Source organism: Epinephelus lanceolatus, chromosome 4 (assembly GCF_041903045.1).
Source record: "Epinephelus lanceolatus isolate andai-2023 chromosome 4, ASM4190304v1, whole genome shotgun sequence".
Taxonomy (NCBI): Eukaryota; Metazoa; Chordata; class Actinopteri; order Perciformes; family Serranidae; genus Epinephelus; species Epinephelus lanceolatus.
Genome location: NC_135737.1, coordinates 917,859 through 944,028, shown reverse-complemented (window position 1 = coordinate 944,028; position 26,170 = coordinate 917,859). Strand labels below are relative to the sequence as shown.

At 42.1% G+C, this 26,170-nt stretch overlaps 1 protein-coding gene across 5 annotated transcripts in view; it reads right to left on the bottom strand.

Annotated features, from left to right (window-relative positions):
- Positions 1 to 26,170, bottom strand: part of LOC117259087 (Na(+)/H(+) exchange regulatory cofactor NHE-RF3-like) — a 267,423-nt gene that overhangs the window by 134,235 nt on the left and 107,018 nt on the right. For all 5 annotated transcript variants that reach the window (XM_078166828.1, XM_078166826.1, XM_078166827.1 and 2 more), the window contains 2 exons: positions 19,232 to 19,293; positions 18,925 to 19,136 (listed from right to left, as the gene is read on the bottom strand). In XM_078166828.1, the coding sequence (XP_078022954.1) occupies positions 18,925 to 19,136; positions 19,232 to 19,293 (274 nt within the window). The remainder of the gene's footprint in view (positions 1 to 18,924; positions 19,137 to 19,231; positions 19,294 to 26,170) is intronic.

The window sequence follows — 26,170 nt, the reverse complement described above, 5'->3', positions numbered from 1 at the left end:
CTTTGTGCATGGTCTTTTTTTGTACAGTTGTGATCCAGGCCTAGCATATCTCCTATTTTTGAATAGTCCAGGGAAACACCTAAAAGAAAGGGTGCAGAAATTCAAATTATTCCAAGACCTCAGCTGATGAGGGCTCTTCCTGACATATCTGTGTTTTTTTCCCCTCACTTTTACAGAAATTCAAAAGCCAATTCCAGAGAGATTTTAGTAAAAACCATGTGTAAAATCATTTTACACATGATTTAAAAGGACTGGCTAAACGTTCACATCCAAATGTATCTTTGAAACAGCAACCAAACCTGGCCATATCTCGCTGGACAGAGGTCCCTGGTTCTTGGGGTGGTGCCTGCATACTGCCTCTGCTCTGTCCCTGAGCTTCATAAACAATACATTCAACATAAAAAGCTAAATTAGTTGGTGGGTGTATAGTGACAGGAAAACTTCCATAATGAATGCAATAAACTATTGTATTATATACAGTTAGTCTAATGACTTGTCTCTAAAATATGCTGTGATTGACATATCAACATGAATGTGCCCATAAAGATTAGTTGCTAAAGCAAACAACTTATACCCCAGAGGGATATTCCAGGAAGCAGGTTATGTGAATACTCAGTAAAAGTGGAAATCAGACTAGTTCTTTGGGGGCACGAGAGTTGAACCAGTTAAGCATTGGCACTAGCACCCAGTTTTTTCCGGTAGAAAATGCTGACCTAGCAAACAGTAACAGTGAATCAGCCAGTTCGGTAGCTAAAGTTCGATAACTCAACTTAACTCATCACTTGAAAGCTATCTAGTGTTAGCTATTGCTATAAAATATGAAACCAAATAAGCAGCAGCATACTTACTGTCAAATCATCGATCGTCTCTTTCTTCCTTCTTCCTTCCTCCTCCTCCTTCTCCTTCTTCTTCTTCCTCCAATTTGCCGCCGCTACCACTGAGCTTCCTGTCTGTGACGGAAGCTGTCATCAGCAGAAAACCAAAAAGGCACCCACGTGGGGGGCTGGAAAATGACCAATCATAAGAGGGCCGGGGTCTGGCCGGGGTCAGCCTTGGTCTCTGCCCCCAAAGTGTCAAAAGTCCTTGCTTCGAGCGAGCAGAGCTCCACCGCGAGCGAGCACAGGGGAGAGAGAGAGAGCGAGAGCAGGAGCGAGCCAGCGTGCGCATAACAGCTGCACAGTGTTGTTGTGCGTGTCGCTGCTGTTTTTTACTCGCTTGCACCTGCCTCTGCTTCACTCTGTTGCTGAATATGTGCGCAAAGATCAAACAAGTGCGCGCGGCAGTTGAAATCTGCACGCTTGACACGAAATAATTTACGCGAGAGAGAGATCTGCACACATGCAGATGTGTTATCCGCTCACGCGACATATAACACAAATGTAACGCCATACTGATGGTGAAGTTTAGTTGTCAGAGACTAAATACATTCATCATAAACTATCTCTACTGTATATTAACATTGGACTGTTTTAATCATTGAAGTAGGCCGATTTAGCAACACAGAGACTTGTGGTCAGTGAGATATGAGGATTCTTATAAAAACATCTGTACAGATGTGAAGCCCTGACTGTATCTGACTGATCTTTAATGAAAGCTGTTGTCTTGTATTTTTTTTCCTCTTCCTTAAATATTAACCTTATTGTCAAACACAATTTATATAGGCTCTGTAGTTGAGGGGACAGGTCAAACTGATATGATGCTGATTTACATGAAAATACATGTCAAATGAAAATACATGTAAAATGGAGGATAAATCATGAACATAAACTACATATCACCTGTAAAGCATTTTAATAAATCAATCTATCATAATTAAAACAACTGGAGACTGAAAACAAACTGTTATATGGGTCTGATCACTTTTAATGAATTAACATCATTCTGGACAGGATTTAAGTGTGTCTGTGACTTCCTGTACGGACTGAAGACTGCTGGAAACTGTCGGGAAACTGTCTGACTTCACTGCAGCTTTTTGTCACTGCCTCCTGCTGCAGCTGCCTGCTCTCGTCTACTTTCCAGGCGAGGCACAGTTCATCTTGAACGAGCCTATTCACACCACAACAACAACACAACTCCACACCATACTTAAACTCATGTCTAACAATAAATCACCAGGACCTGATGGTTTTCCTGTTCTATAAACCCTTTTGGAATACTCTCGCCCAATCTTCAACAGATTAACAGCTGAAATTTAAGGAAAATCCAAACTTTCCACTGACCTGAACACTGCTACAATCACTATTTTACTAAAACTCAAAAAAGACCCCACCTCCCCATTAAGCTATCGTGCCCTGTCCCTCATTAACACAGACATAATAATCATCAGCAATGCCCCAGCATCAATAAAAACAGTTACTCCATCTACTCAGACCAAACTGGCTTTATGACAGGAAGACACTTGTCCAATAACCCATGTAGACTATTTAATTTAAGCCATTACATGTCTCACACAAACTCACCAACAGCCATAGTCTCATTAGACACAAAAACTTTTATTTTCAACATTAAAAATTTTTGGTTTGGTGAATCATTTATCCACTGAGTGAGGATTATATAGACATTACCAATGGCCATAATCACCACCAATGGAATAACATCACATTTCACTTTGCACAAGGGTACTATAGGCAAGGATGCCCACTCTCCCCATCTTAATTTGCCATATTTATTGAACCACTTGCAGCAGCCATGCTTCAAAACATAAACATCACAGGAATCCAACAAAAAATCCACACACAACAAAATTAGTCTTCATGCAGAAGATACCCTGCTTTACCTACAAAATCCTTCCTTCCTTCCTTCCTTCCTTCCTTCCTTCCTTAATTACCTGAAACCATCAGCCTCACTTTCCATTCACATCTCTCTAAATCCACCATTCTACCACTACCACATAGCTTGCAGGTGGCTGTCCAATCACCACGACTCTCGCACTGGTAAAATCACATATTTAGGAATCAACACCCTCCCCCCCACACATCTACATTCTACATCTGCCAGTATATTGGCAGACATAGAATGTAGATGTGGAATAGCTACAATCAAAATGATCATACTACCCATGATAAATTACCTATTCTAAATGATCCCAATAAAGCCCCCACCCTCCTGGTTTAAATCTCTAGACTACATTATTTTGAAATTTTACTGGAAAAACAAAACACCAAGAATCCAAGTAGCCACTTGACAGAAATCCAAAACCTCAGGAGGTCTGGCAGCATTACATTTTCTTCATTACTTAATTGCCCACCAATTCCAATACATTCACAAACGGATCAATCCTAATAAATTGACAACTCCTGGACACACATAGAACAGACATTATGTAAAGATATCCATCTTAGATTTCCCTCTTGTAAGTTGCTCCATCATACACCATCCATGTTTCAAAAAACTCACCATAGCTACAGCACTGACAGCCTGGTGGAAATTTCACCATATAACTAACACCACAATCTCGCCTACCAAATACACACTCCCATCTGGAACAGTCCTGACTTCTTAATGAACAAAAAAACACTTCACTTTTCCACATGGATTGATAAAGGTATCAAGCATCTCAAACATATCTTCCACAACAACACTTTGGTCTCATTTCCTCATCTGGTCCAGCAGTACGGCATCAGGAAAAAAACGTTTTTTATAATTTCTCCAGCTCAATTCCTCAATTAAGAAAAATATCAACATTAAATCTGATGGAAAACAGCAAGAGTTGGCGTACCCAGCCCGGAGGGTTACCGGGGCCCCGCCCTGGAGCCAGGCCTGGGGCTGGGGGCCGTGGGCGAGCGCCTGGTGGCCGGGCCTTCGCCCATGGGGTCCGGCCAGGCCCAGCCCGAACCAGCTACATGGGCTCGTCCCCCTGCAGGCCCACCACCCACAGAGGGATCCAGAAGGGTTCGGTGCAGTGTGGATCGGGCAGCAGACCAAGGTGGGGGCCTTGGCGGTCCGATCCTTGGCTACGGAAGTTGACTCTTGGGACATGGAATGTCACCTCTCTGGCGGGGAAGGAGCTGGAGCTTGTCAAAGAGGTTGAGCGCTACCGGCTAGATATAGTCGGCCTCACCTCGACACATAGTTCCGGCTCTGGAACCCAAGTCCTTGAGACTCTCTCCTTTGCTGGAGTTGCTCCGGGTGAGAGGCGGAGGGCCGGGGTGGGCTTTCTGATAGCCCCCAGACTCTCTGCCTGTACGCTGGGGTTCACCCCAGTGGACGAAAGGGTTGCGTCCCTGCGCCTTTGGGTCGGGGAATGGGTCCTGACTGTTGTCTGCGCTTATGCGCCGAACAGCAGCTCAGAGTACCTGCCCTTTTTGGAGTCCCTGGGACAGGTGCTGGACAGTGCCCCGACCGGGGACTCCATTGTTCTGCTGGGGGACTTCAACGCTCACGTGGGCAATGACAGCAGGACCTGGAGGGGCGTGATTGGGAGGAACGGCCTGCCCGATCTGAACCCGAGTGGTGTGCAGTTATTGGACTTTTGTGCAGGTCGCAGTTTGGCCATAACTAACACCATGTTCGAGCATAAGGATGTCCATCGGTGCACGTGGCACCAGGACAGCCTAGGTTGCAGGTCAATGATTGACTTTGTAGTTATATCATTTGACCTGCGACCATATGTTCTGGACACTCGGGTGAAGAGAGGAGCAGAGCTGTCAACTGATCACCACCTGGTGGTGAGTTGGATCAGGTGGCAGGGGAGGACGCCGCGCAGACCTGGCAGGCCCAAACGAGCAGTGAGGGTCTGCTGGGAACACCTGGCGGAAGAACCTGTCAAGATGATCTTCAACTCCCACCTCCGGGAGAGCTTTGACTGCGTCCCGAGGGCAGAGGGGGACATTGAGTCCGAATGGGCATTGTTCCGCTCTGCCATTGTTGAGGCGGTGGATGCGAGCTGTGGCCGCAAGGCCGCTGGGGCCAGTCGCGACGGTAATCCCCAAACCTGCTGGTGGACACTAGAGGTGAGGGGAGCCGTCAGGCTGAAGAAGGAGGCCTACAGGGCATGGTTGGTCTGTGGGTCTCCAGAAGCAGCTGACGGGTACCGGTGGGCCAAGCGGAGCACACCAGCGGCAGTCGCGGAGGCAAAAACTCGGGCGTGGGAGGAGTTCGGTGAGGCTATGGAGGAAGACTATGGATCGGCTCCAAAGAGGTTCTGGCAAACCGTCCGGCACCTCAGGGGGGGAAGGCGCCAACTTGCTCACACTGTTTACAGTGGGGGCGGGGAGCTGCTGATGTCAACTGGGGACATTGTCGGGCGGTGGAAGGAATACTTTGAGGAGCTCCTCAATCCCACCAACACGTATTCCAGTGAGGAAACAGAGCCGAGGGTCTCGGGGTCGGATCGTCCAATTTCGGGGGCAGAAGTCGCTGAGGTAGTGAAGGGACTACGCGGCGACGGAGCCCCAGGGGTGGACGAGATTCGCCCTGGATATCTCAAGGCTCTGGATGTTGTAGGGCTGTCCTGGCTGACACGCCTCTGCAACTTTTTTGGGCCACAATCTGACGTACTGACGTATTGCGGTAAGCGAGTTGTGTCATTTCTGGTGTTTCTGTGACAGCATCTCTGTACTGCTCTGGTGAATTCTACTAGCCTGCTTTATGCTTTCTCACTTCAGCTGCTTTAACGTCTATTCCAAGTCTTAACCCACACTAGTTCTGTTTAAGCACTTATAGCTCTCCTCCTTTCTATGACTTTCTCGCTAATCTCTTAGCTGTTGTTTGCACGTTACTAGCCTTGGTAGCTACATTAGCTTTACAGTTAGCGATGGCTTCTCCCTCTGCTCTTTCTTGCTCGGTGTGCCAAATGTTCAGTTATGCCTCTGCCTCCTTTAGCGACAGTGGTAATTGTAATAAGTGTAGCTTATTTGCTGCGTTGGAGGCGAGGCTTAGTGAATTAGAAGCGCGGCTCCACACCATGGAAAACCATTCAGTCGCTGCGGTAGTTAGCCAGCCCCCTGTAGCCAGTGCGGAGCCACATAGCATAGCCTTAGCCTCTGCTAGCTGTCCTCCGGTAACTCCCGTTCAGCCGGGAAGTTGGGTTATGGTTCGCCAGAGGCACAACTCCAAGATGAAGCCCACAGCTCACCACCACCCTGTTCACGTTTCCAACCACTTTTCCCCACTCAGCGACACACCCGCTGAGGACAAAACTCTGGTTATTGGCAGCTCTATTCTGAGGAACGTGAAGTTACCAACACCAGCGGCCATAGTCAAATGTATCCCTGGGGCCAGAGCGGGTGACACTGAATCAAATTTAAAACTGCTGGCTAAAGCTAAACGTAGATTCAGTAAGATTGTTATTCACATTGGCAGCAATGACACCCGGTTACGCCAATCGGAGGTCACTAAAATTAATATTGCCTCGGTGTGTGAATATGCAAAAATGATGTCGGACTCCGTAGTTTTCTCTGGACCCCTCCCAAATCTGACCAGTGATGACATGTTTAGCCGCATGTCATCATTTAATCGCTAGCTGTCCAGGTGGTGTCCAGCAAATGATATGGGTTTCGTTAATAATTGGCAAACTTTCTGGGGAAAACCTAGTCTTATTAGGAGAGACGGCATTCATCCCACTTTGGATGGAGCTGCTCTCATTTCTAGGAACCTGGCAAACTTTATTAGTAATTTAAATCCCTGACAACCCAGAGTTGAGATCAGGACTCAGAGTCGCAGTCCTATACGCCTCTCTGAGCTTCTAGTTCAGTTACCCAGCCATACTTTTCATAGTTTTTTACAAACGGTGTCTGTCCCCCGACCACCTAAATTATTTAAATCTAAAATTAAACAAAGAGGAGTTGTGCATAACAATCTCATAAAAATTAAAACATCTTCTGTGACAGAAAGACAAAACAGGAGAATTAAATACGGACTGTTAAATATCAGGTCTCTATCGTCTAAAGCAGTGTTAGTAAACAAATTAATATCAGATAATCATATTGATTTACTCAGTCTCACTGAAACCTGGCTGTGTCAAGATGAATATGTTAGTCTTAATGAGTCCACTCCTCCCAGTCATAATAATACCCACATTCCTCGAGGCAGCGGCCGAGGAAGGGGAGTTGCAGCCATTTTTAACTCTTGTGTGTTAATCAGCCCTAAACCTAAACTAGATTATAATTCATTTGAAAGCCTCGTTCTTAGTCTTTTACGTCCGACCTGGAAAACCTTGCAGCCACTTTTATTTGTTATAGTGTACCGTGCTCCTGGCCCGTATTCTGAATTTGTATCTGAATTATCTGAGTTTTTATCCAGTTTAGTTCTTAAATCAGATAAAGCTATTATTGTAGGCGATTTTAACATTCATGTCGACGTTGATAATGACTCCTTGGCTACCACGTTTATCTCATTATTAGACTCCAATGGCTTCAGTCAGGGTGTACATGAACCCACTCATTGTTTTAACCATACCCTCAATCTAGTTCTGACGTATGGAATTGAAATTGATAACCTAACAGTCTTTCCACAGAATCCCTCGCTATCGGATCATTATCTGATTACTTTTGATTTCTTTTTACTCAATTACACGTCACTCAGCAACAGTTACTATACTAGATGTTTATCAGATAGTGCTGTCGCAAAATTTAAGGAAATGATTACTCCGTCGTTAAATTCAATACCAAGTCCTTCAGTAACAGAGGTTTCCCATACCGACTTTAACCTCTCCCGAATTGATCATTTTGTTGATAGCGCCGTAGGCTCCCTGCGAACAACACTTGACTCTGTAGCTCCTCTTAAAAAGAAGTTAACAAAGCAAAGAAAGTTCGCTCCTTGGTATAACTCTCAAACCCGTAAGTTAAAACAAATTTTAATGACAAAATTCTAACTATTAGAGGCAAAATTCATGACCTCCTGTCCTCAGATAGTAGGCCTACCTATCTAACCTCAAACACAGCTGTAAGACCTAATATATATTTACATTGCTTCTCCCCAATTTCTCTTCAAGAATTGACCGCAGTGATTTCTACATCTAAATCATCAACATGTCTCTTAGACCCCATCCCAACTAGGCTACTTAAGGAGGTCTTACCTTTTGTTAACATTCATATATTAGATATGATCAATATGTCCTTATTAACAGGCTATGTACCACAGTCTTTTAAGGTAGCTGTAATTAAACCTCTACTAAAAAAAGCCCACCCTGGATCCAGAGGTGTTAGCCAACTATAGACCAATATCTAATCTTCCCTTTATGTCAAAGATACTTGAGAAAGTAGTCGCAGACCAGCTATGTGATTTTCTCCATGATAATAATTTATTTGAGGAATTTCAGTCAGGATTTAGAGTGCATCATAGCACTGAGACAGCACTAGTTAAAATTACAAATGACCTTCTGATTGCTTCAGACAAAGGACCCGTCTCTGTACTTGTTTTATTAGATCTTAGTGCGGCGTTTGACACAATTGACCATCAAATTCTACTGCAGAGACTGGATCACTTAATTGGCCTAAAAGGTTCTGCACTAAGCTGGTTTAAATCTTATTTATCTGATCGTTTTCAGTTTGTTGACGTTCATAATGAATCATTCTTACGTACTAAAGTTTGTTTTGGAGTTCCGCAAGGTTCTGTGCTCGGACCAATCCTGTTTATTCTATATATGTTTCCTTTAGGCAACATCATTAGAAATCACTCTATAAATTTCCATTGTTATGCGGATGATACACAGTTGTATTTATCGATGAAGCCAGAAGAAAGTAATCGATTAACTAAACTCCATAACTGCCTTAAAGACATAAAAACCTGGATGAGCACCAATTTTCTGATGTTAAATTCAGACAAAACTGAAGTTATTGTTCTTGGCCCCAAACAACTCAGAGACTCTTTATCTGATGACATAGTTTCTCTAGATGGCATTGCTCTGGCCTCTAGCACTACCGTAAGAAACCTCGGAGTAACATTTGGTCGAGATTTGTCTTTTAATTCTCATTTAAAACATACCTCACAGACTGCATTTTTTCATCTGCATAATATTGCAAAAATTAGGCCTATCCTGACCCGAGAAGATGCAGAAAAATTGGTCCACGCTTTTGTTACCTCAAGGCTGGATTACTGTAACTCTCTATTATCAGGTAGCTCTAGTAAGTCCTTAAAAACTCTCCAGCTAATTCAGAATGCAGCAGCACGTGTACTAACAGGAACTAAGAAAGAGATCATATTTCTCCTGTTTTAGCTTCTCTGCACTGGCTCCCTGTAAAATCCAGAATTGAATTTAAAATCCTACTGTTAACTTATAAAGCTCTAAATGGTCAAGCTCTGTCATATCTTAGAGAGCTCATAGTGCCATATTATCCCAAAGTCTCCAAAAGTAGATCAGGAGCTAGAGCCTTCAGCTATCAGGCTCCTCTCCTGTGGAATCATCTTCCTGTTACGGTCCGGGAGGCAGACACCGTCTCCACATTTAAGACTAGACTTAAGACTTTCCTCTTTGATCAAGCTTATAGTTAGGGCTGGCTCAGGCTTGCCCTGTACCAGCCCCTAGTTAGGCTGACTTAGGCCTAGTCTGCCGGAGGACCCCCCTATAATACACCGGGCACCTTCTCTCCTTCTATCTCTCTCTCTCTCTCTCTCTCTCTCTCTCTCTCTCTCTCTCTCTCTCTCTCTCGTATTCTATTACTGCATCTTGCTACCTCGGCCATTCTGGATGTCACTAACTCGGCTTCTTCTCCGGAGCCTTTGTGCTCCACTGTCTCTCAGATTAACTCATATCGCAGCGGTGCCTGGACAGCGTGACATGTGTGGTTGTGCTGCTGCCGTGGTCCTGCCAGATGCCTCCTGCTGCTGCTGCCATCATTAGTCATTAGTCATACTTCTACTGTTATTATACACATATGACTATTGTCACACATGTATACTGCCAGATATTAATACATACTTTCAACATATTGTACCACAGTAGCCAGAACTATAACTATAATATTATTACTTTCAATAATGTTGTTGTAAGCTACTGTCATTACCTGCATCTCTCTCTCTCTCTGTCTCTCTCTCTCTCTCTCTCTCTCTCTCTCTCTGTCTCATTGTGTCATACGGATTACTGTTAATTTATTATGCTGATCTGTTCTGTACGACATCTATTGCACGTCTGTCCGTCCTGGAAGAGGGATCCCTCCTCAGTTGCTCTTCCTGAGGTTTCTACCATTTTTTTCCCCTGTTAAATGGGTTTTTTTGGGGAGTTTTTCCTTATCCGCTGCGAGGGTCATAAGGACAGAGGGATGTCGTATGCTGTAAAGCCCTGTGAGGCAAATTGTGATTTGTGATATTGGGCTTTATAAATAAAATTGATTGATTGATTGATTGATTGATTGATAATAAATGATGATAACATGGATAATAATGATGTACTCCCAGCTCTTCAGGCCACCATTGAAATGGAGAGATGCCACTGCAAAGGATATTGTTCAACACAAAGATTTTCCTTTAGGTCAGAAGAAGAGAAGGACTGACCTTTGCTTTTGCATTAAACGATGTGAGAACAATGAGGACTTAAGATCTAAAAACCAGGATTAAGATGACAGTGATGCTGAAGCGGAAAATTGACCGTTTGAGTTTACAATCACTTAAACTACAATTACTACCATGTGGTTGTATGTCTCTGCTGGCAGCACCTCCAGGCCACCAGCAGGAAGTACAGCTTTGGTTTTATTGACAATTTTAACTTGTTCTGGGATCGTTCCTCTCTTTTTAACAGTGATGGAGTACATCCCAACAAACGGGGTAGCCAAATGCTGTCGGCTAATTTGCAGCATGCTGTGCAATCTCTCCCACGTGACTGACTGTTTACACCTGACACACACGCCCCTTCTTCTTCTACGGTACAACACACAGATTCCCACGACAGCTCCCCCCACTGGTCCCTCCGGTCATCACACTCAGCTCCCACAAACAAAACTGACACACCCACTGTTATACTCACCATCATTTCATATCATAGACCCACTGCAACACGCTTATCATCACACCCCTCTGCTGTAAACCAAAACAATTTAATTCAGATTCCTCGGCAACCTCTGTTACCCCCTGCCCCTAATTTAAATTTTAATCCTGTAAATTTCGGTCTTTTAAATATCCGATCCTTAAATAGTAAAGCATTTTATTACTTTTAACAAATTGGACTTTTTTATCATAACAGAGACTTGGCTATGTGAGGGAGACTGCAGCCCTCTCATTGAAGCAACCCCCCCTGATTTTGTACATCTCCATCAACCCTGGCGGACAGGCAGGGGAGGGGGGGTTGCTGTTATTTACAGGAAAGTTTTTAAATGCACTCCCATTCCACAGAGCGATTTTACCTCATTCGAACATTTTGGTTTTATAGTAAATTCTAAACATCCAGTGCTAATTTTAATAATCTACAGACCGCCCAGGCCAAACAATGTTTTTATTCATGAGTTTGCCGAGTTAGTATCTGGTTTTATAACAAAGTATGACAAAGTTCTTATTTTAGGTGATTTTAACATACATGTTTGTTGCCCTTCTCAAACTTTTATTGCTGATTATATGGCCACTTTGGAATCTTTTAACCTCACCCAGGCTGTACAGGAACCCACCCACTCAAAAGGTCACACCCTTGACCTAGTACTTCATCACGGTCTCAGCCCTGACAACCTGGCAACTAAGGATATCTGTGTGTCAGACCATAAAGCAGTTTTATTTAGTGTAATTTTATCCCAATCGTGTTTTAATCACAGTATACCCGTCTGTCGCTACGTTTTTAACTCTATGTCTGCCGGCAGGGGTGTCGTTTCAGCAAAAACTAAGGTATGGCAATATGACATGATGTCACAGAGCTACTGACGATGGAGTTTTAATACTTATATAAAACTTCACTTTGGTCTTTGACCTGTCAGAAGTACATACTATGCTATTGAAAACTGTTTCAAAGGACATGAAGCTGTTTCTCACATTCATAATACCTCATGTCTGCATGTAATGCACGACTTGGTTAGAGCAGTGAAAACATCGGACCTATTTCGGAACATATTTCAGCACTACAGACAGCGAGTGGACATTTAATTATCATTAGTCATGTGTTTAACTTCGCAGAAAATAAAGAAAATAAATTAATTACAAGCTCATTTCTAGAAGATAACCAAGGGGTCCGGTGTATGAAACACAGTAAAACAAAGGCCAATTTGGTACAATACTGTATAGGCGAATTTATTGGAGTATCTCCAGAGACCGAAAATACAAGCTTAACATGCTGACATGAAGAAAAAAACCCCACATACAATCAGACAGACTTCAAGACATCATTTAGACAGGCTGTCTACAGCAGCAGAGCAAAATGCTTTTACAACACATAGATACCGTATTTTTCCAAATAGTAGCCCGGGCGTTTTTTTTTCACAGAATCAATTTTTGACCCCAGGTGTTTAAAAGAACCAGGTGGCTATTTGCTCAAGGCTTTTTTTTTTGTTTTTTTGCACCGACCTGTCAGTGTCAATGTCAGTATGTTTTTAGTGCAAAAATACTGTATAATGTAGGGGAGAGTTCGCGTACAAAAATCTCTAAATGTTTAGAGTGGGTCATTTTTTTGTGTATATGGGTTTCACCGCTGGGTGGTGCTATTGCATTATACCAGTAAAGCCCCAGTTATCCGAATACCAACCGAATGGGCCATTTAACCAACAGTTACAGGTCGCCACACCGAAATATCGCCATCCCGACGGTCCACCATCCGAATTCTGGTCCCCGAGTCCTGACAGTAAGCTATGGCGAGCCTGTAGAAGCTGTTTTCACCATGCATGTCAGCGATTTTCACCAGTGACGCACGTGAGTAATTCAGGCTGACATTACCTGTTTTTCAGTGAACTCTTCTGGTAATTTTATTAAAAGGCATGGCATATAGGTCCACAGTAACTAGGTCACAGCATTCGCGGTGAGAGGACACGGAATTGTGTGCGCTTTTACGCATGCGGGTCAAGGCGATCACGGATATTTGATGTGGGAAAGATGTAGCTAGATGTATTACCTGTTTTAGATACGTGGCTGTCTGTCTGTCCGTCCATCCGTAGCACGAGTCATGTGCACCACTTCACCACCAACCCGTGCGTAAAAGCACAAACAGTCCCTCAAGGAGGGACAGCCATGAGGCAATGAATGAGGAAATAATCGCCCCGGCATTTAATCAGACCGGTGTTTAATACGCAAAATGGGGTCAAACCCCCAGCGGCTATTAGGTGCCCGGCAGCTATTTGCCACCGGGCAACTATTTGGAAATATACGGTAACTCACATAACTCATAACTCGGGGAGGAGCGAAGTGGCGAACAATTTGATTCAATAACACTCGTATTCACTGATGAGCATATTATTGACCTATTTAAGTGCAATACAATGAAAACAACCAGCCAGTGAGCCTCCAGTAAGATGACTACAGAACCTCTCTCTCTGGTTTTCTCCCGATTCCAAGGTATGGCAGCTGCCATACCTCACCATACCTAAATGACGCCTATGTCTGCCAGCCAGTTTTCTGAGCTTTTTACTGTTGCTTCTTTAACTGCTTTTAATCAAAATTTTAATACAGAGGAGCTGGTCTCCCTTTTTAACCAAACCTGTCACACTGTTCTGGACTCTGTTGCCCCCTACAAGGTCAAAAAACTAAATAGTGCACCACAGCCTTGGTTGAACGATTCAATCCATGAACTAAAGAGAGAGTGTAGGAGAAAGGAACGAAAATGGAAGAAGACAGGTTTACATGTATTTTATGAAATTTGGAAAGAATCAATGATGAAATTTCAAGAAACAGTTAAAGAAGCAAGAGCATCATTTTTCTCTAATTTAATTTTAGCAAATCAATCCAACCCCAGAATTTTATTTAAAGTAATAGACTCAGTCACCAACCCCTCCCCCTATCATTTTACTGATGGCTCTCATGAGATGTGCAAAGATTTTTTAAATTTTTTACCAACAAAATTAAGGTTTTAAGACAACAAATCACCCACCCAGACCACGTTTTACATGCCAGTAGAGACATATACAGTTATTTTAGTAATTGTGGACCAGTTTCACTGTCGCTTTTATCCAAAATTCTAACCCACATGAAACCAGCTAAATGCAATCTTGATGTCATTCCAACAAAATTTCTTAAAGAGATTACTGACACAGTTGGACCCAGTATTTTATTGATTATTAACAACTCATTAACAAAAGGCATTTTTCCATCTTCTTTTAAACATGCTGTGGTCCAACCTCTTTTAAAGAAACCCAGCCTTGATCCTTCTGATTTTAACAATTTTAGGCCAATTTCTAAACTCCTGTTTTTATCAAAAATTTTAGAAAAAGTGGTTTCAACCCAGCTTTTAGCTTCTCTTTGAGAGATTTCAATCAGGTTTTAGACCCCTACACAGTACAGAAACTGCCCTCCTGAAAGTAACCAATGATCTTCTTTTAGCTGCCGACAGGAGAGAGAGCACAATTTTAATCCTTTTAGACCTAAGTGCAGCCTTCAACACTGTTGATCATGCCATTTTAATTGACCGTCTGGAAACCTGGGTTGGCATCAAGGACACTGCACTTAGCTAGTTTTATTCCTACCTTTTAGATAAAACTTTTGCGGTCACCATAGGTAATTACACATCCTCGAAAACTCAGATTACCTGTGGTGTACTGCAAGGTTCAATTTTAGGTCCAATTTTATTTTCTATTTATATGCTTCCGCTCGGTCAGCTCATCCGCCGCCACAACGTGTCTTTCCATTGCTATGTGGACAACACACAGATATACCTCCCGCTGAGACCGGATGACCCAAGAAGCCTAGCTGCTGTGTTACGCCGGATTTCCACTGGATGCGTGTCCGTTGCGGAACGGCAGCGCTGGTTATCCGCTGCTTGCTCCGCCATCCATCAATACCCACCGGCTGCGTTTGTTGTGCCTTGCCAGTGCAGCACACCAACATCTCGGTGCACTGCCATGATTAATATCTCCTCGTCCATGGTGTTCACGGGGTGACATGACGTCTGAAAACCTCTGACCTGTTGACTTCAGGCCTGCCTCTGCCCATTATGTAGTTTTTAAGGTGTAATGCAGGGAAATATGATCCGCCGTGAACACTGTGTATTTTATTTTGAAAATTAACCGGATATTTTATTGTGTTTCTGTGCACGACTTCCTGCCCCGCACGACCTGCTCTGTGCTGAATTGCTGCGTTGTGCTCCGGCGTCCGGCAAAAATAGAAGTCCTGCGTATCTGTTGCGGAGGGCTCCAGAGTGCCGGAGCTGAGATGGAGCTGGAACGCAGCACAGCCACAGCCGGTGGAAACACACACATTGACTAGAATTGAATCCTATCGGCTCCGCTGCCGTGCCGGAGCGGAGACGCAACCAACATGCATCTGGTGGAAATTGGCTGTCAGATTGTCTCAACGATATCAACTGTTGGATGGCCCAAAACTTTCTTCAACTCAATAACTCCAAATCCGAAATCATACTGTTCACTCCCCCAACCTCCACCAGTCCCATTGAAAATAGTTCCCTGTCCATTAACGTCAAATCCACAGCCAGAAACTTAGGAGTAATATTCGATCCAGACCTCAACTTCCAACCTCATATCAATAAAGTTGTCCAGTCCTGCTTCCATCAGTTAAGAACTATCTCCAAAATCAAACCCATGCTCCCACATTCTGACTTAGAAAAAATAATCCACGCATTCATCTTCTCCAGAATCGATTACTGTAACTCACTCCTCTCTGGCATAAACCATAAATCACTCTCCCGCCTCCAACTGGTCTAGAACGCAGCAACTAGACTTCTTACTGGTTTTAACAGACGGCATCACATCACCCCAATCCTGGCTTCCCTCCATTGGCTCCCTGTGCGTTTTAGAATTGATTTTAAGATTTTACTGATCACTTTTAAATCCCTTCTTAAAACCCATTTTTATAGACTAGCCTTCATGTGATGTCATCTTTTTATTTATTCTTATTATTTATTTTATTCTATTCCTTTTAATTGTTTATTCTTTATTATTCTATTGTTGTTATGCAGTGTTGTCTGTTTATCCTTCTATTCGTTTGTTACTAGTATTTAGAAATAATAGTTTTATTGCCTTTATTGTTCTTATCTTTTAACATTCTGTCTTATCATTCTGTCTTTATCATTCTGTCTGTGTTTTGCTTAACTTTACCCAATTTGAGCTTAATTTTGTCCTGCTTTTGTTTGCCCTCACTGTTTTGAGTCTCTTGCTATAGATATCCTGCGTTTGCTTTGTTTGTCAAAGTACTTTGTAAACTTTTGTTTTTAAAGGTGCTATATAAATAAAGTTATTATTATTATTATTATTATCAGTCATTTCTCTTACAGTTTTCATCCATGTCTGTGAAAACATGGATGCTTCACACACAGAAGATCTATACAGTCAGCACAGTTTCAAGATTAGAGTCACCAATTCAGTATCTGACCAAATATCTTCCCTTCTGTTCCAGAGATATGATGTTGAATAATGACCAGAAAAGTGTCTTTACAGAGCATTATGATGTCACAGTGAAGCTGACCTTTCATCTTTTGGATACGAAATGTCATCACTTCATCATTTTATCCTATTAGACATTTGTGTGAAATGTTAGCATATGAATCTTCAATATGAATGAGTTACAGCCAAAAACATGTTTTATGAGGTCACAGTGACCTTGAGTTTAGTCCTTTGACCACCAAATTCAATTAATTCATATCCAAGTGATTGTTCTTAGTTTATTTGAATATCTGAGTAAAAAAATGTATATTTAGCCACCGAAAGTTAGGGATGGGTACCGAACTCCAGTATTGAACGAGCCCCGGGGCTACATTCGTCAAGACCGCAGTATTGATAAGCTCTGACCTTAACGGTTCTGCTATCGGTACTGGAGCAGTCGCATTTTTTTTTAATTTATTTATTTTTTTACATGATAAACCTTATCTTGCACATTTATCTCACCAACTCCGTCAATTATCCGTCATTGTATCATAATTTTCGCTATTCTCCCTGAAGACGAGCTGTGTGTGAGTAGAGAGCAGAGTGGCGGGGCTGTTGTTCCAGTGACACACACACACACTCACACACGCACACACACACACACACACACACACACACACACACACACAAGACAGTGCATACACCAACTTAAGCTCGTAGCCTACCTGATAGATAACGATGGCGGAGAGAGCCAAACCGTCAAAAGTGTGGCTTTACATTACAAGACTTGATGCAGATACAGCGTGTTGTCACAAGTGTGACAAATGTTTTGCGTGTAAGGGTGGCAACACTAGTAATTTGTCAAAACACCTTGCGAAAGTGCATCATATTCAGACAGAAAGATGTACAATGTTTGACTGCCCTAGCACAGCTAGTTCATCTACATCCAGTCCAGGTTTGTAACATTATGCTAGCAGCCAACACGTGGAGTTAATAACCATTAGCTATTTTGTGACCTTACTAAATAGGGTTTCAGATTTGGGATTTTATTTGTGTATTTTTCAGATACTTCTAAATACATGAATATAACCATAATTATAGCCTGGGCTGGGTGCGTGGGATTCCCCGCCCCCTCTGGTCTATATATCCATAGTGATTAATGTTACATCACCATATAAAATACCTAGAATACCTAACATACCTAGAATACCTAATATTTTTACTTATAGGCTAGATTTGTTTATATATGCTACAGTGATTTGTTTTCCACAGAGCTCTACGGTACGAGCATTTTACTGCATTTGCGACAAAAAATAGTTGTGTGCAAGTAAAAGAAATCATTCAGGAGCATGCTGTGCGAGTACAGATTTCAACCAGCAGCAGAATCCTGTCGGTTGTGGGTTGAACGGGGGTCCCAGACACAGACAGGAATACGTATTCCTGTCAAATACAGCGGCCATAGTGCTCCGCGGCGCAAATACAGCTTACCGGCGACAGAGAAGCCTGGCTCTAGGTCCAATATTTTCCTCTTTGTTGATGTCATGACTGTCCAGAAGTACCTGAAAAGCCGAGCCGTGGTGGCACACAGGTATGTGAGGTGTCAGAGGGGAAACGTGCCGTTCACATTTCTCTCTTTGTGGCAGGTAACAGTCCACAAACCTCACCGCACTTCAGGGACTCTTTACTTATGGAGGGACTGTTCTTCACTTGTCAGGGGAGGAGGGTGGCTGGTTGATTTTTATTTTATTTATTTATTTTATTTTGATCCCCCCTATGTTAATCACTTATTGATGCTGTTTTTGAAGTATGAATAAGTCAATAAGTAATTTATTCCATTGAAATATCATTGATGTATTATAGAAAAGTGATTTATCTTTTTATAAATGACAAAAGACACATCTGCCTAATTTTTGCTGTGTTATTGTGATACTACTCAGAACCGTGATACTTTCACTGGTATCGTACCATGGGTCCCAATTTTGGTACTGTGACAACACTATTATTATATGTATTTTACATTTCAAGTTGTAAAAAGTAAAATGTTTTGTTAAAAAACTATTTTGTTGCATAATGAGAATTGAGAAGGAAATTTATGTTCTTGATTTGTTTTTTTCTTCCTCAAAAAGTATAGATAAGAGTACCGTTAAAATACCGCATCAATAAGCAGTTCCGATAAGAGTAGTAGTACAGTTAAAATCTTAACGATACCCATCCCTACCGAAAGTAAACACCTGCATAGCTTGGAATCGGCCTTTTTTTTTTTTAAAAAAAAATGAAGGTTTTGGACATTCACCATTATTAGAATCCAAAATGGCCACCAGAGATTTTGAAAAAAAAAAATGGAAACATTAGTATATTCCTCATGTTCTAATGATTCCCCAAGAATTTTGCATGAAAATACATTAGGAACTGGACAAATAGACAAGTGCTCCTGTGAGAACCGTGAATATGCACAATACATTTCATAGAACTGGGTCCAGGAGATGTTGCAATATCTCACTCTCGACAGCACATGGGCAGACTGCTTATATGCCAAATTCTGGAAACCTACCCTGTAGAAGTCCATGTTGTTCACATACTCCTCATTGACCTCCAGCACTCTGTCTCCGTCTCTGAGGCCGCTATGCTCTGCAGGACTCCATGGCTCCACATCTCTGACCTCAAAGCCCCGGCTGCTCTGGTCCATCCACAGGTAGAAACCAAATCTCTGCCCCTCCAGACGCTTCAGCTGGCACAATCTGGGCACAAGGCTCTGATCAGGCTCTGCACACATGGTTAGTATAGATTATCAGCACTAAAAGGACATTGGGGAATGATTTTAGATAAAGAGTTCTCAAAGATTGTGTATCAAACCTCACCAGGATTATCAGTGATCACCAGAGCTGGATTATCAATCCCTTCCTTTGGATTAAAGGTAAAACTGATTTAAGGAGAAATTAAAAATGGACAGTCAGTATGTCAGTGTAGCACAGCTGAAGAACATTACATAGAATTCATTTTCATATCAAAACTAGTATACAAAATGGCTGTTTAGATGTACTTTAATGTACTTTTTAAAGGACTATACCAATGTTTTGGAAGTTGTACTTCATTCAAGGAGACTTATCCTCACTATTGACCTTTTCAAAGAATGCTGTGCTACTAGAGATTTTATATTAACTTTACTATATTAACAAACAGGCACCCAATGATTTATTTCCCTATATCATCTTGGTGATGAATATGCATCAGTTTGATATATTCACAAGTACTGATTTTACATTGTGGTAAAAAAGAAAACCCCAGTAAGACCTGTGTCAATATCATTGTATGACAAAGCAACATGGAACCCCTTAACTACATTCATATTAGACAATTCTCCAGTGCACCATTCAGGCCAAGTGCAATGTATACCAACTACTGTGTATTTGTCATAACCCAAATCTCTCTCTAATGTTAACAGCAGCAAAGCAGAGCAGTGAACAGAGTCCAGCACAAGCAAGGAGGGATAGTGGCATGCATGGAAGGATTTTGGAAGGAGCGCGGAGCATTTTTTAAAACGTTTGAGCATTGCCTTCATCCTTCTCCAATTTTGCTCCATTACTGCTCACACATTGAGTTCAAAGAGTTCACCTCAATGCACCAATCACAGCTCACAGTCACACCACAGCAGGGTGGTACTAAGCAAAAAAACTCCATTGAGATTCAGACAACTTTATTAATCCCACCAGAGGCAATTAATTTGCAGCTAGTCTTGTACACATACTATAACATGATAAATGAAAAACACAGGAGACAGGAGACACACTTAATGAAAGACTCATAGGCCTCTAGTTTCCCGGTGCAGCACAGGGTGGCGAACCCCGCGCAGAGCTAGTTTCGAGCAGCACAACCCGAGGCGCGCTCAGTTTGGTAGTTTGGCAGATCAAGGTGCGCTGAGATGGGTGTGGTGGTGCAGCAGGGAGATATGTCGACAGATCCAGCTTGGCGCAGTGACAGTTTCGTGCCAAAAGACTTTGCCAAAGGTGCGCTAAAAGTTCGCCAGCTGAAACCAGATCTACTGTCAGCACAGGCGGAGCGCAGCCGGTGGAGCGGAAGTTTGGCTGATCAGCGGACATTGCACACACGTCACCAAAACCTCACAGGCAGGTTTCCAGAATGTCAGGCACATTAACAATGCAATAAATACCCACAAAAACCACTATTCAATGCAACTATCTGCAATCAGCACATAAATGTATCTCTATATCGACTGTCCTGTCACATCTGATGTCAGATCAAAGGGGACTGGCACCGTTTGGCACGTTTGGCACGCGTAATGGAAACCCAACCTGATTTGATTAACACAGCTGCAAACTAATGAGTTCACATCCCTCTCAGCCAACCACAAACAGCCACAGCATCAGATAGGGAGTATATATTCAGCATCTGTCATCTTAGAAAAGTCAAAAGAAAAGAAACAGAGTGAGACTGCGAGAGAGAGACAAAGAGAGAGAGAGCACGCGCACGAGAGAAACGCAACATTGATTTACAATTGTGGTGACCTCCTCCCAGGCTACCTTTGCATCATCAGCCCGTGGAGCTCTGCTCGCAGTTCCGTATATTTGGACACTGTGAGCTTGGACCTCCCCTACCAAAACATCCATTTTCTCCTGGGAGAAGTTTGACCGTCTGACACTGCTGCTCTTTTCTGCCATGGCGAATTGAGTAAACTCTCATTACGCCTTCGCGCAGCGCATTTAAGGGTGAGGAGAGGGGCTCATTTGATTGCTGTGATGTGAACTGGCTGCGTAAAACCCACTCCACGCCTTCTTTCCTCCCTCTTTCCGACTTGTGCAGGTAGGAGGGACGGAGGTGGGAAAGAGGAGTAGCTGCGCCAGCGTGCACGATGTGCCAAACTTGCAAAATCCGCCTGGCCACACCCAGTTGGCAAAGTGTAGGTGCACTGCGCCTCTGCCTCGCCTGGTCTGCGAAACTAGAGGGCATAGAAACAGAAACAACGAAGGATGACAGAATATAGATATGATAGGAAAGAAATTTAGTTTACGGAGAAGGTGAATTCTCTGTTGCCCTCACTTCACAATATCTACAGTGTTTACATCAAATGTTTACATCAAATGTATGATGTTTATCAAAAAAGGTACTTAAATATTTGTAAGAGGTAACCCTTTCCACAGTGTCATTGTGAATAGTGCTTTCTTTGGCTGTCACCGTTATGTTTTCAACCAATAATCATCTCCTTAGTTTTGGATACATTTAAGTCCAAGAAATTATAATCACATCAAGAAATTAAATCCACAAGAACATTCCCTTGTTCTGATTCTGATCTATGGAGAAGGGACAGGAATGTGGTATCATCTGAGAATTTGACCAAGTAGCTGCTCTTGTGGGTGCTCCTCAGTCATCAGTCTACATAATCAAAAGCAAAGGTGAAAAGACACACACCGTGCTAAGCACAGGGACAAACCTAAGGAGTCTGAGAGACAGTAGGCCTAGTTTACAGAAATTCTCTGCTCTGAAACTAATCTCCATTAGTTAAGAAGTCCAGTATCCATAATACAAGCTGGTGAGCAGATTAAAAATGCTTATCAATAACTTAAGCAAGAGATGAGACTGCATTGTGTTGAATGCTGATGAAAAGTCTGCAAATAAAAGCCTAGCATAGGCTTGTGGCTTTTCCAAGTGCTTATGTAGATTGTTGAGTATAAAAAGCTTGCCTTCCTCCACACCTTTCCCTGCCTGATGAGCAAAGTGCAGTGGATACATTTTTATCAGCATATTAAAAAAACTATGTTCTGAATAATTTCCCCAATTTTTTGTTGTTTATCACAAGTCTGAGAAAGAGCTGTTTAATATTATACAGTATAAAAATCCTTCTAAAGGGGGCCGCTTGGCATGCAGATCTATTTGTTTCTACTGGACACCGGGATGTGCATTTATTTAATTTACCTGTTTTTAGAAAGAAAGAACATTAAAAAAACATTACTACATGTAATTTGGAGTTTTGAAGGATCATTGAATATCAACATTCTTGTCTGCTGATAGAGTTGGTGGAGATGAACACATGTTACACTGAGGCTAAAATTTCCTTATGGTTAAAGCTGCTGAAAATTTCCAGAGGATAACGAGCTCACACTTAAACATTTACTCTCTTTACTGTAAGAAAGTTTTTTTTTGTGTGTGTTTGAACTTTATTGAGTATTTTAAAATATTGGTCAGTTTTACTTGTACTTGATTACTTTTATATCACAAATATCGTACTTCACTACATTTAAAGTCACATCTGCTGCTGAGAAATAAAGAAAAGTCACATGAATCAGTTGTGATAAACTGTGAAAATGAGACCAATCAGCAGCTGCAGCAGAGAAGAAGCTGCAGGTGTGTCGGCGGCCACAGGGGGGTGGACACTACTGACCCTGGGTTTCCTCAATTCACTGTTTTGAGCGGCCGTTGTTTTCACTTTCTGTAAGTGCTCCTGCATCTTTGACGTACTTGCGTTTGGTTAATGTTGCTTGCATTGTTACCAGCTTAGACTCCAAGCGATTGAATCTTTCATTGGTATTTTTCTCGGCTAAGTTGAAATATCTTTGTAGTGTGGCTTCAAGAGACGTCGTTGTCAGCTGGCTGTCATTAGTCTCCACCGGATCCATTTGTTTGTTCGTCGTTTTCTCTTTCTTGCCACGCGATCGCGTTGCTGTCATTGCCACATCAAACAATGAAACTTGTTAAATTTACCACTGTTAAAGCTAAGTGGAGTCTGTTTCGATAACAATAGAAAGTTTGCTCAAACAATTGCAGGGGAGAGGAGCTGAGTTTCCCTACTCTGCCATCTTGGCCAGTGTTCCATATTTTATGTGTGTAACTCTGCTACAGTAATATGAGTAGATCTGATGAGTCGCGCTGCTCTGAAACAGCTGATTGCTGCCTGTACATGATACTGCCATGTAATCTTCTGAAATATGTTCACCTCAAAACAAATGAGTGATGCTTTGACCTGCAGGATATTCTAATGTCTTAACTGTGGCCGTTCTTACCACAATTCCCCTCCAAAATTTACACCAATTGAAGCTGATAGAATAAATGCAATTATCATGTCTTTATCATGTGAATAGTGGGGGGAAGAGGGGAGGGGGACACTTAGTGCTCCATCATTGCTGTAAATGATAAATCATCAGCAGTGGAAACATTGGAAAATGTAAATTCTGAGGTTTCTGTCAATATTTTTCACGCTTGTAGGATAAAAATCCTGGAGACATTAGTTCAAATAAATGACATATTTCATTGTACAGAGCTGAGATTCTGAAGATAAACATCCCGCCGGACCTGTCTTCACAATATGAGCAACCAGACAAGGAGGAGGTCATCGCCAGCTACGTCTCAAGATTCAATCAAGGGGGACGGGTTTGAAGCCTCCGTATCTTCCCTGGGTGTCAGGAAACTCCTGACGTATCCGAAGTACAACGCATGATGGGATGACTACACATATCTTCTGCCCAAGGAAGCCCCAGCACCAGCTCAAAAAACTCCTATAGGCTAAATACCTGTAACGACTGAGAAAATTGAACATTATGTTAGTCAACAGGTTCTATAATGTCAACATCTGTATTCACATTTTTCGAATTTGGATTCAGTGAATCCTTCATTTATGGTCCATGTACTTTGCAGCCATTCGTTTTTCATTTTGATGTTGGTAAACAAAAAACGGGCTCTATCTTTATTCAAGAGAGTGGTATATCATATATATATATATATATATATATATATATATATATATATATATATATATATGAACAAAGATAGAGCACCATACATAACTCCATTATGGATAAAACTCACAGACAGACTGAGGGGGGTAGCAATGCGCCGTTGTGTAGTCTGCCATTTCAAATGAAGAAGAAGGTTTTCTGGGTCAAGGCAAAGCAAGCTTGATTAAAATAATTATGGTCGTATTTTATTTCCCGACTTGTGTTTAATAAACACATAATAGAAAATCAGGTAAAGGCTCGTTTTCCATTTTTCGATTTCCAATTTACAAACGAGAAACGGGAGATGACTCGAATCCGTGTATCATTCGTTCTTTCTATTTTCAATTGTAAATCAAAAATCAAAAAATGAAAAAGTGACGGATTATTTTGTTTTCATTTTTTAATCAAACACAAAAAATGAAAAAATGCCTGGTTTTTCATATTTCAATTTTAGACTCAGATCAAAAATACGAAATGGAAAAATGGACCACAGGACTGAATTTGATTTTAATATTTAATTGGTCGGGTTTACGTGACCCGGAAGTTTTTGAGCATTAGCAAACATTGCTAGCCGCAACGATCTATCGATCCGACCAGCAGCCAGGAGCCATCAGCCCTATCAGCCATGGAGAGTTATGTGTTGTTTCGGGGAGCGAAGCGTGTCACCCTAAAGGAGGAGGACATGACTACTGAAAAAATAAGCAGGATTTTCCAGGTATATATTTTCACAAAGAACCTTTTCTGTGAAATTGCACTCTACTTGTAACCACAAAACATAACCTAGCCTACATTTTGCATAAACCTCTCGTTCTACTTTTTCAAAGGTTCAAAACTCCAGTCTGTACAACAATATGGCCATATTCCCTGGAAATGAGGGTCAATTCAGAACTGTTGACCTTGCAGTAAGGGGACATTATGAAGTGCATGGAGAGAGCGACGATGTGGGGGAGCAAGCCAGTGTGCCTGGACCATTCCCTACCCGCTTCTCCTTCCGCCGACCAGCAAGTGCTGCTGCGGGCTCAGCTCATGGCTCAGCTTCAACTGCAACAGCAAGGCCCTCTCCAAGAGCACCCATGGCTAAGACATTTCAAAGGTGACCAAATACTTTAACACATCAGATAGGCGCATCATGCTAATATGACTGTCTGTCTGTCTGTCTGTCTGTCTATCTATCACAGTTGCTGTGAATTTGATATGTTCTGTCTGTATTACAAGAATGTACAATGAATTTCAAAATTATTTTCATCTTCAGGACCATCTTCATTGCTGATCTTGTGGATGGCAGATTGGAAACAAGCAAAACCCTGACAGTTCGATTCTTGGAATTTGAGGCTTCTGTCATGGGCATCACAAGTAAAGTAAATGATGCCCTTCAACAAGAGGACTCGGTCATCCTTACCAATGGTCAGGGAAACCAGATCTTGGACACAGAGGGAAGCAGAGGTAAATTAATAAATAAAAATGAGTATTTATAACCCTCTGGTTTTAACAAAACTACCCCTTTTTCTGAAAAATTGTATACTTTATGTAGGGGAGAGTGGGGTAAAGTGAGACACTTTTTACATTTGCTCCCCTCTAAGCGAGCTAAAATGATATATCAGTAAAATTTACACATTTCCCATTAATTCAGGATGTTTCCTAGCAATAGAAATTTTCAGAATGTATTCAGGATGAAGGGCAGTGAAAATATGATTGTTTTTGAAAAAGTGGTCTTGTGTCTCACTTTACCCCAGCTCAGGGGTAAACTGAGACAGACCAGAGAAATCAAGGGGGTAAAGTGATCCACTTACTTTTTCCACTCTGAAACTACCATTACAATACATGTTGTAACAGTTAGAATCCTGACAGCTAGCTTGACAACCACACATTCCAGTACTAATGTCGGACCAGTAACAGAATCATGGGCATTAGTCAATTAAGCACTTTTTTTTTCTAAACACTTGAAAGTAACTCTGAACAAAATCAAATACAACATAATATAATTTAAAATGTTTTAATTAACATTCAAATGACAGAAAGACCCAGAACAGGTCAGGGAGATGAGCCTGTTACTGCGGCTGCTCCTCTGATCTG